The sequence below is a fragment of the Onychomys torridus genome, chromosome 2, assembly GCF_903995425.1.
Source record: "Onychomys torridus chromosome 2, mOncTor1.1, whole genome shotgun sequence".
NCBI classification, from domain to species: domain Eukaryota; kingdom Metazoa; phylum Chordata; class Mammalia; order Rodentia; family Cricetidae; genus Onychomys; species Onychomys torridus.
The window spans coordinates 57194063-57206015 of record NC_050444.1 but is presented as its reverse complement, the minus strand read 5'-3'; the positions used below and the strand labels follow the sequence as shown (position 1 = coordinate 57206015).

Sequence of the window (11953 nt, the reverse complement as noted above, 5' to 3'; positions counted from 1 at the left end):
TCCAAAGTTTAATGGTTAATCTAAACCAGAGACAATACTTAATATCTGTTGTGACTGCAGAGTCCAAACTCTTATTCCACTTTAATGTTCCCCTTGTTGGAGAGCCTTTGCATGACAGAACGTTAACTAAACATGGATAGTTCAAAACTTTCTATATAGGGTCTTTAAGGGTGTTGTTCTAGTTGGAAATGGGGGATACAGTTCCTGGTCTTGTTTGAAGCGATATGCCTTTCTTTTTCTTTTATTAGATGGAATCGAATACGTAGACCCCAATAGCCATCTACCTGCTGTGTAGCCTAGGATGACCTTGAACCTCTAATCCTTCTGGCTTAGATTATAGGTTTTGCCATTTTGCCAGGTTTGGTGTTGGGGAGCAAACCAGTGCATGTTAGGCAAGCCCTCTACCAAACACACTACATTTTCAGCCCTGAAAATATAGTTCTATAGCAAAATGTATTTTCACTTAGAGCCCAGAGTTATTTGAGATAGTTTATTTTGAAAGAGAATAAGGGTTAAAAATCTCCCACACCAATAACAGGGTCACAATCCTACACATTTTCTCTTTTTTCCCTGGAGTAAAGATGTGAAGACGTGTGCTAGACTATGTTATACCTTCAGGCAACAAATGAATTATGGGCCAGCATACATACTTATTATTTTCTTCCTAATTATTAAAGTTTTGCTCCAATCCAATTAAAGATATATACGCTACTATACTACTGCACCAATGACTAAGTAATTGTTCCATCAGATGTGAAGAAGAACGCTTCCATTCATTGGTCACAAAGTACAGTACAAAAATATAAGTTTTATCATTGTAGGTGGATTTTTCTTCAGGACTATCAGCTCTCCAATAATAACATGGAGACTTGTTACTAATTATAAAAGCTAGGCCTATAGCTTAGATTTGTCTTATTAGCTCTTATAACTTAAATTAACCCATTTCTAATCATCTACATGTTACCACATGGCTTGTGGCTTTTACTTCTCCTCCTGCATGTCTGTTCCCTCTGTGTCCACTGGTGACTCTGCCTTTCTTTTTCACGGAGCTCGCTCTGTCCAGAGGTCTTGCCTATACCTCCTGCCTAGCTATTGACTGTTTAGCTTTTTATTAAACCAATCACAGTGATACATCTTCACACAGTGTAAAGGAATATTCCATCATATATCATGATTTATTTCATTTCTTGTGGTCATACAGAATTTTTGTTTTGTTTTGTTTTTGTTTTTCAAAACAGAGTTTTTCTGTGTAACCCTGGCTGTACTGGAACTCACTTTGTAGACCAGGCTGGCCTCTAACTCACATAGATCTGCCTTCCTCTGCCTCCCAAGTGCTGGGATTAAAATCGTGTGCCACCAGCACCCTGCTGGTCATACAGAATTTTAGAATTTTAGGTCTTGGTATTTTATTACTTCACAGGGTAAGGGTGGTGGTGGGGGAGTGAGAGAGGTGCTAGGGATTGACCCAGAGAGCCATACATGCTAGGCAAGCCCTATACCCACTGAGCTGCATCCTTAGTCCTTTCTTGGTTTGTTTTTGTTATTATTATTTTTTTTATAAAACATACTTGTTCTAGGACTAATGTGGCACAAAATCAGATTTCTGATAGATGCTGTTTATTTTCTGTCTCTAGGCAAAATTTTAAAGTAGGAAAAACTGAGGAGGTATATTCTTTCCCAGGCACTTAATCCAAGTTCTAGTCTTACTCTGAAGTGCAGGGTTAGTTTTAATCACCACAGACAGGTTTTTAAAGAGAAGGGCTTACTTCAACAGACACCAAATAAATGTCCTCTGCATCTAGTGGGAATCACAAAAAAAAAAAAAAAAAAAAAAAAAAAACCTGATCCAATGAATTACTTTGACAGCTTCGGGTTACTACAAACAAACAGTGTGTGTGTGTGGGGGGGGGGTGTCTGCGTGTGATAGTACCTACCTACTTAGTGAATTTTCAGTGTGGGATATAATATAAACATATTCCTCATCTTGTACTTTAGGTGGCTGGCCTCACTTGTCTGACATATCTGCAAATTTACCCACTTTGACCTAAGCATATCACTCTTAACCCCACCTTCCAAACATGGTTCTATTACGGGTCTGTGTATTTGGATGCATTTTTAACTCCACACATAAATGAAGTATAATTCTTTGTGTAGACTGAAGAGCATAATACAAAACAGTGTGAGAACTTGATCGATGGCTATTGCTGGGTTTTTGTTTTGCCTTTTTAAAGAGCGTGCAATACAGGGTGAGAGGTCTGTTTTTGCCGATTGTGTCGACTTCAGAGCTATTTTGTTTTTAATCCCTGTCTTTTTCTGTAATTGACAACCTGCTGAAAAATATTGAACCCTACTCATCTGTAGTGAAAAATCATAATACATTTACAAACCAAAGAGATTAAAGACATCAAAAGTAAGCAATGGTGCGTTTTCCCAAAAATTGGGGGGGGGGGGCGGGCACTGTGTAGTTTAGCAAAAATGACATTTAGAAGAAAAAGCGGTGACTACGCACAGAGGGGGAGGAATTACAAACTGTGCTTGCTGTGGCGTGAGCGTATGGGAAGTTAACTGTGTCATATGGCTAAAAAGAAATCCACTCATTCATCAAGTATTGTTGAGCACCCACTACCTGCTGACCAATCCAAAAACAACTTACAACCACTCTGGGGCCCAGCAGGTTTCCCTAACGCAGATGGCACTATCTATCCTGACCAGGCTTCGGAAGAACATATACAAAGCGCAGGTCAGCCTCCGCCCAGCCTGTCACCGGCGTCTCGAGGCAACGGCAGAGCAAATTGAAAGCTCGAAGCCGGAACTTACGGCGTCCCACTAGGAAACAGAGGCGCGTCAAGCAGAGACAAGTTCCGCCCACGTGAAAGATGGCGCTTGTAGTGTCAGCCATCCCCATTGCCCTTTCCTTCCTTGGGGGAGTGGTGTCTAGACAGACCAGGGAGGGTGTGCTAGGGAGGTGCGCATTGGTTGCCTCAGCTCAGTGCTTGACTCCACGAGGGTGACCAAAGACAAAAGACAGGACCGAGATCGCCAAGACCCGCAGAGAGACCCGGGGGAACCTGGGACGCCGGCGGACTGGGGGCGGGGCCATGGAGGGGCGTGGTCGTGGGCGGGGCTGGCTGCCCGGGGCGGGGCCCGGAGCGGGCTGCGGTTGTGGTCCCTGCGCCGGCGGTGGAGGCGCAGCGGCGGCGAGTGGGTGAGTGAGACGCGCGGGCGGGCGGGCGGAGCGGAGCGGGGCAGCTGCTTCGGTCGCCTTGCCGGCAGGCACCGGGGGCCAGCGGGATCTTTTTCGGCCTGAATTCCTCCCTGTCCCCTGAGCGAAAGCTCCCTCGGCTTTGCAGCGCAACGACCGGTGGAGTTGCGGGGGCCGCGGCGGCGCGGAGGGGATGGGGATGGGCCTCGTCTCCTCTGTCCACCCGCGTTCCCCGTCCCCGGGCTTCCCTCGGGCCCTTGCGGGAACCCGCTGGGAATACCGCGGGCGCGGCCTCCACCGCCAGAAGTCTGGGCCCCAGGGGCCTGGCCCTGCGACAGCCAGAATGCTGGCGGTCCTGGGACCCATTCGGGTCCACCTAGGGTCCCCGCCCGGGAGGAGAAGAGCGCAGGTGGGATGGAGGAGGGACCGGCAGCACGCTGGCAGAATTTCACAGAAGTTTGCAAGGAGTGCTGATGCCCAGTAGCGTGGGCTACAGCTCTAGACAGGGTGTTCCCCATTTCTGTGGGACATGACCTGGTTGCTTCACAGTTCCGCGGTTACACAGACTTATTAAAGGAAGTGACCATTGTGACTTGGGCATCACTTGACTGATGGTAATCAGTTTCAGAGAGAAGGGCACTGATTGTAAGTCTGTCCAGGCAGGGTCTGTCTGGCCAGGAGGGACAGCGGGGAAGTGGAAGGAAATCGTGCCCAAGAGGGATTGCTTTCTGGTGTGGGGATTATTCGGTTCCGGTAGAGTTTTGTCCAGGCAGGTGGATAAATCCCTATCCACAGTGTTCCTGTCCATCCCCAGTAGTGTAAAACGGATACACAGTCTGTCTCAACAATACTTGTACTTTGTACAAAGGGCCCCCCAAAAGACTGGAAAATACTTTGTGATAGGATCTGTAGTCAACTCAGAAAACTTATAATATAGAAACAGCACAGAAAGTAAAAGACCGTAATACATGGATGTTAATAATTATATGGAATAAGAATATTTGAAATACTGTAATCGTCCCCTGTGTTTAAGAGGACATGCCAGAAGGCCCCCAGTGAAGAGAAGCACCCATATATACTATTGTGTGAATGAAGGTGTTTTTCCCTCTTTACATATCATACACATGATAAAGTTTAGAAACTAGGCGCAATAAGAGATTAAAAATAACTAATAACAAAGTAGGACTATTGCAGCTATGCAGTAATAGAAGTTCTGTGAATGTAGTCTCTCAAAGCAGCTTACTGTACTTTCACCCCTGTTAAGTAAGACAGGACTTACCTGAATGCAGACACCTCAGTCCTTGGACACCTGATCTGATAATCGAGAAGACAGAGAAGTAACTAGTGGCAGACAGCATGGATAGCATGAATATGCTGGACAAAGGTGAATCTCAACCTTGGAGCAGACAGCCAGCCCACGATTTCATCGCACTGCACAGCATGATGTGTCTGTCGTTCGTCACCTACCAGCTAGATTCTTCTGGGAATTTTACCATTTTGGGATTAAAGTTTACTACAGGTGTTGAAACTTCAGAAAATAGTCTGTGCATCAGGAGGAACTAGTGTTGTCTGTGTGAGGCACTGCCAACTAGCACATCACTGAGCGTTGGCACTGTGGGAAAACTCTGAATCAGCTGGGAGGTGCCTCAAGGTGGCCATGCTCTTATTTCATCCCACACGAAAGGAGAGGAACTTCAGACCGCTCTGCAGCATTTCATGTTCCGGGAGAGAAATGTCAATAGAGCTAAGAAGCTGGTAAAATAGTCTGCTTGGCTATGTTGGCCATCTAATATTTGCTTTTAGAGAATGATTAAATGAATAAGATTTTTATCTTCGAGCCTGCCCTAGAGCCCCATGTTAATTGAATAGTTCCAAAGTGTTAGGTTACTCTGCCTGAGAAACTGTGAGAGACGATGGTGCATTGTGTCAGGAGTGTGTGAGTCTTGACTGAAAGTGAAAATTTGTAAAGAATGACAAAGCTTCCCACGTAGCCCCCTGCCTTTACAGAGGCCTTGCTTAGCTCCTGTTTGGCTAACGAGGCTGGTTTATGGCCCTGCTTCTCTTTACTGGGAGAAATAAAGCACTTGTTACAAGAAGTGAGAGCCTTATGATGGTATAATCCTGCCTCACAGTAGCAGAAGGCAAAGGAACATCCTAAAAGCAACCTGCAAAGAGGTAGCTGGGGTTTTCCTTTGTTTTTGTTTTGTATTGCACAGGTTTAAAGAAAGAAAAAAAAAAAGGCTCAAATGTGCCTAACTGCTAACAGTGTTAACATGCTTATTAACATAAATATGCTGTTAATTACTTTTGGAAGTATTGGTTAGCCCTTGTGAACCCTGAGTTTTGTTTATAAAGTGGCAAGCCACCATCTCACTTGGTTTGAATCCTGGCTTTCCTCAAAAGACTCTGTGGACTTTAAAAAAATTTTAAATTTAAAACGAAAATTGTTGCCATATTTGCATATGGATTTTCATCAAAGCTAACTTCAAGTGTTAGTAAAATTGTACTTACAGCTTCCCTAATTATACTTCTCCAGAATACTTCATATTTTAGGTTATAGTAATTTCCCCTTTTTTATGATTTCATTTACATTCAACTACAGTCCGAAAATAATTATATTCTTGACAGTTTCTGAGTTTTAAGCAGTGTGCTATTTTGAACGGCCTGACGATATCTTGCACCTCTGCTCTGTCCTGCCCAGGACATGGTCAATCCCTTTGTTCAGTATGTCTGTGTCCATTGTATACACACTGGACATGCCACCTGCTTCCTAGTCACTCAGTAGACAATTTAGTTATAAAGTCACTTGTATCTAACCCTTACTTTACTTAATAATAGCCTCATAGCATAGGAGATAATGATACTGGTATTTGGATTTACCTGAGAGAAGCCATGAAGTACCTCTTTTAAGGTGAAAGCTGTCACCATAAATGGGGAATGGGGACCATGCTGATGTTACTGAAAACCATGTAAGACTACATCTTCTGTGAAATTGTGAGGAAGGGATAAAAGTTCTGCTGGTCTTGCTGTTGAATTCATTTTACAAAGTGATAACCACAGTATTTAATATCTTTTAAAAAGTTGCATTTGTGGGTGGAAGACATAATCAGGAAACCATGTTCTGATCAGTTGTTAAGAGCATGTTGTGCCTAAAGCATTAGTCTTGTTCAAAGATTTCAGCCAGAGTTCTGAAGAAGCTGGAGAGATGGCTCAGTGGTTAAGAGCACTTGCTCTTGCAGAGGACCCAGGTACCTCCACAGGCACCAGGCAAGCACATGCAGGCAAAACATAAAGTTAAATAAGTATACATAATAATTAACAGTAATAATAAATATATAAATACAAATAGATATGCATCATGAATAAATAAACAGGAATAAAATAAATAAGTTGTGAAGTTCTCTGGAAGCGAGGGACACTAAGCCCCTCACAAGGCTGCTGCACGGATGCAAGGATGTGTATGAACCAGAGAAACAAGTTAACAGAGAAGCTGCAAGTCTAGTTGCTGAAGGCTTTGCTTGCAAGTTTGATGTGTAGACATGCTGAAGGCTACTGGGAAGTTGTCGCAAATGAGGAATTAGAAGAACATGTTTACTAATCTACAGAAAAAGGGGAAGAAGAAACTGAAACAGCCTGTGATGTAGACATGGAAATGTGATGAGGATGATGTGTATACAATTGTGAAGGTCTTCAAAGACAGAGCCATGGAATACAGACCTCGGGTGGAGCTCAGCACAAAATCATCCAAAGGATTCTAACTGCTGCAGCCACAAATGGATGAGTTAAAAAAGACACCAACTTCTGAATACGATGTCTTTCCAGAACTGGGCAGAAGACCTTTCAGCTGTGGAAACCTCTGAACCATTTCCTCTCCCTGACATCTAACTGCCAGGGTTGTCATAGTGATCCAGGATCATCTCCTGACACATCAGAAGGTCAGCAGTAACCTAAAGGCCTGTGCCATTCGCCTCACTGCATTGCAGCACATCTCACAATGTAGTGTGTACCATCCCCTGTTATCATCGGAAGGAGAGTGAGTCAAACAGACATTTCAGAAAGAGACCACATTCATATGGCTCATTATTATTCTGGTGCATTATTAATAGTTACATTTTGTTATTAATAATCTCTTAGTGTCTAATTTGTAAATTATACCTTACAGGAAATGAAATGTAAAGAAAAAGACAGCACATACATGTATACTCTACAATTTAGATATTCAGGGGAGTGGCTTACACTTCATCCCCTGAGGGTAAGAGGCAAGTACTATTTTGTGGCAGGCTGCACTTGAAGCTAAACAATCCAACATGGTCCTTAGTCCTTTCTTTCTTTATAATTAGACCAGGAATAAGGCTAAATAAAATTAATGGCTTATAATAGTTTAATTTTCACAATCAGGTTAAAAGTTTTCCCATAATTCTTTAGGATTATGCTCTGGGGCTCAATGCTGCTTTAAGAAGTGCTTTTCGCCTGGCAGTGGTGGCGTACGCCTTTAATCCCAGCACTCAGGAGGCAGAGGCAGGCAGATCTCTGTGAGTTCGAGGCCAGCCTGGGCTACCAAGTGAGTTCCAGGAAAGGTGCAAAGCTACACAGGGAAGCCCTGTCTCAAAAAAAACAAAAACAAACCAAAAAAAAAAAGAAAAGTGCTTTTCTTTCCAGTCTAGTGATGGGATGTTTGGATTGTGCTTCTGTATTTAGAATTATTCACCTTTATTAAAAAGATAGATTTAATTAGCATATAAATATGGGTAGTGGGCAGGAGATGGAGACAGTTTTCTAGGCAAGGTTTACAACCCAGTATCAGATAGTGCTTGGTTCACAAGAGGGTCCTTTAGAGCAGTGGTTCTCAACCTTCCTAATGCTGCGACCCTTTAATACAGTTCCTCATGTTGTGCTGACCCCCAACCATAAAATTATTTTCATTGCTACTTAATAGCTGTAATTTTGCTACTGTTATGGATCGTAATGTAAATGTCTAATATACTGGTTATGAGACCCCCAAAGGGGTTGCAACAGGTTGAAAACTGCTTCTTTAGATATAAAAATATTTCTGGACTAATGAAAAGTATAATGAAGGTCTTTAAATTTTTTTAAAGCCTCATCTCTGAAAATTTCATTGCTAGTAATGCTACAAAAGTTCTACTCATTCTGCTATAGTATATAGATTTTTCATGTTCTGTGGGACATACTTAAACATGAAACATTTTCTTCCTTTGGTGCTGAGGATGGGACCCAGGGGCTTGCACATGCTGAGTAAGGGCTCTACACTGAGATGTGTGCCCAACTCTGAAACATTCTTTTACAAGGTCATATTTCAGTGTCAGGAAGAAAAGAAATGCCTTTGGGTAGAGGCCATGCCCCACGGAATGTCATCTGAAAATATTACACTGGTGGTCATATTTTCAAGGAAATTTTTTCTATGCACATTATTCTCATTTGGGCCTACCCTGGAATTATTCACCTTTTTAAACAAACAGACAGAAAGAATGGAAAGGGAATATGTTTGCAATATAATTTTATGGTTGTGCGTTCAGCTAATTTGTCATGTCGGCCTCCTATTTGCTGCTGTTAATGAGGACAGTAGCACCATTACAGTTCACTTCAGATTACATTTTCTGTTCCCTCATTGAAAACTGACTTTTCTAGGTGTATCCAAAATATTCGATATTTTAAACAAGCTGTACATCTTCTATAGTATGTGGTCTCTTCAGACTATCAAATTGACATTAAAAATTAAATCATATCTAAGTGAATTTCTAAAATTAAAAATGCACATGTAAACTAGTCCTTAGAGTTAAATGTTTGCCAAGTTCTGCATGCCTAATCATAATATGATAAAAAAAAAACACTGACTCATTCTAAATATAGATGGTACTCCCTTGCATGAGACTCTGAACTCTCTTGACAAGATGTAGATAAGAGAGAGAGAGAGAGAGAGAGAGAGAGAGAGAGAGAGAGAGAGAGAGAGAGAAGGGGATTAGCTATGCCCTTCACCATATGGACCTTAGGGACTGAATACAGGACATGGTGGCAGGAGCCTTTGCTATTGAACGGTCTTGCCAGCCCAGTAGATAAACATTTTTAAATAAAATTACTTACTGGACATCAGTTTGTTATAGATCAAATGTTCATTCCCAAAGTAATTATACAGGCAAAGAAATAGGTTTATCAGAGTTCACCCATTAGCTTCCTCCAGTACTGCTACCTTTAAGAAGTGCTTTCCTTTCCAGTATAATGATGGGATGTTTGGATTGTGCTACCATTTTGTTGTATTTTTTTTCTACTTTAAATCTTTGATTACATGTCTTCCTTTAATTAGAGTATTTGTAAGAATGATTGATTTTTATGCAGATAGTATGTAGAGTTTCTTCCAGAGCAGTGTGTTTGTATGAATGAAGATCCATATGTGGAACCCTACTTGGCTGTGAGGTTGTTGGCTCTTCTGTTCTCTGTGTTCTGAGTAACTGAAATTCTACTGTTTTCATGACTTAGTATAAGCCCTTCATATAGCTCTACTGCCTTCGGAACTAGCATCTTTGTTTATGCTTGTCTCCCTGTTTCAATGTCATTTTAACAATAGTATTGGGCTGCGGTACCTTAGTACCAGAGTTCTCTATGACAGACCTGTTTGCTCTGCTGTGGTTCTGATCTTACATCTTCCTAGCTGTTGTATGGTATTTCTGCTATCAGTCTTTTTAATCACTTTTCTAGGAACAGTATAATGAAAACACAAACAAGGGGACTTAAAACAGCAGCAGTTTATTCTCTCACAGTTCTATGAACTCTAAGCTCAATGCTAGTGTCAAGTGATTGTCAGGAACATGGTCCTCTGAAGACGCCAGGGAAACCTCCATCTTTGTCTCTTCCACATCTGGTGGTGACCAGTAATTCATGGTACTCTTGCCTTCCAGGTTCAGCATTCCAGTGCCTGGCCCTTTGTCTTCTTGCAGCTGGCTTGCTTTGCTTTTGTGGGTCCCCCTCCCTCTCCTTCTCCGTTCCTGCTCCAGCTCTCCTTCTCCTTCCCCCTCTCCTCTTAAGCACAGCAGTCATGGGATTAGAACCCATTCCACTCTAGTATAGACCACCTTGGTCTAACTGTACCTATTTGCAAGTAAGCTTCCATTCACTTATATAGAGTTCTCCCCTGGCTCTTTTGTTCTTTGGATGAAATGGTTTAGGGACCAAGTATCCAGTCATTGTATGCAGGCTTTCTATTTGGAGATAATGAAGGCTTATGCTTTGTTCATATTAGTATGTGACATTTTTCTAAGTCAGTTGGGGTTTGGATGGATATCTTTAAGTGGCTAAACCTAATCCCTGTTTTTTTATGTCCCTGTCTAGCTTTTGCCAGCCTTTGGATAATGTGAGAGTTGGGATGCAGGGATGTCGACTATCTGCCCACCACCATCTCCTGCTGTAGCCAAGACAGAGATTGCCTTAAGTGGTGAATCACCGTTGTTGGCAGCTACCTTTGCTTACTGGGATAATATTCTCGGTCCTAGAGTAAGGCACATTTGGGCTCCAAAGACAGAACAGGTACTTCTCAGCGATGGAGAAATAACTTTTCTTGCCAACCACACTCTAAATGGAGAAATTCTTCGAAATGCAGAGAGTGGAGCTATAGATGTAAAGTTTTTTGTCTTATCTGAAAAAGGAGTAATTATTGTTTCATTAATCTTCGACGGAAACTGGAATGGAGATCGGAGCACTTACGGACTATCAATTATACTTCCGCAGACAGAACTTGGTTTCTACCTCCCACTTCATAGGGTGTGTGTTGACAGATTAACACACATCATTCGCAAAGGAAGAATATGGATGCATAAGGTAAGGGGCTTTTTAGCATGCTCATGGTAACCTGGTCATTGAAAGTTTATCTTCTGGTACATTTACACTTAAGTTTGGAAATTATACGCAATTAGAACCAGATAGTAGATATTGTTTTTGTGTCTCCTGGGCACACAGAGAGCTGGTCTCCTAACCATGGTCTTCATGGTATCAATAGATGATGAGACAGTGGCTCCCCATTGCAAGTGAAAAGTTAAGGCTTAGAGACACTAACATTTAGTCTGAATTTGTTTGGGAAGCTTTGACTCTACATCCCTTTTGTTTTCCTTTTCTTGTGTGACTTTGTCTTTTCCTTACAACTGTGGGAAGTATAAAAGTTCACAGATTTTTATAAGCTGTCAGCCGCACAGCCTACTGTGGCAAAGCCACTTTCCTAAGTTGCCAGATTTGTAAAATTGGGCGCATAGACAAAATGGATTCTAGGGACTTACTTCTTTCACTTTTCAGATTTAGCTATAGGAAATTTTGTTTCTTCCTGATACTTACATTGCTGTGTATTTTTGGCATATCTAAAGAACAAACTCAATTGTCCTTCCTATTTTCTGGTTTAAGACCATCCCGAAAGTCCATTAAAGCATGACTAGTTTCTTAAGGCCTCTAACCCGTTATAAGGGGAAATGGCATTTTTCAAGACGAGTTTTCTCTGTTAAACCTGTTGCAGACCCACCTTCTTATTTGTGACACACTTAATGAAAATCATTCAGATTTTTAAAAGCCTAGCTGCAGGTAGTAGCACAGGCAAGCAATCATGGAGCTCAAGACTCAGGCAGGAGGACTTGAGTTCAGTGCCAGCCTGCTCTACCTAGTGAGATCCGGTCCCAGAAATAAGCAAAACTAAAACAACCATTGCTCTGTTCCTCAGATGCAAGTCACTTTTGTTTGATTTGAGTAGTGTGTAATTAT

At 42.0% G+C, this 11953-nt stretch overlaps 1 protein-coding gene across 1 annotated transcript in view; it reads left to right on the top strand.

The window, feature by feature from the left end:
• Positions 1-3139: 3139 nt before the first annotated feature.
• The window catches only part of C9orf72 (C9orf72-SMCR8 complex subunit), a 32152-nt gene continuing 23338 nt past the window's right edge, over positions 3140-11953 (top strand). Inside the window, exons 1-2 of the mRNA XM_036179804.1 lie at positions 3140-3205; positions 10544-11029. Of these exons, the coding sequence (XP_036035697.1) occupies positions 10586-11029 (444 nt within the window). The 5' untranslated portion in view covers positions 3140-3205; positions 10544-10585. The remainder of the gene's footprint in view (positions 3206-10543; positions 11030-11953) is intronic.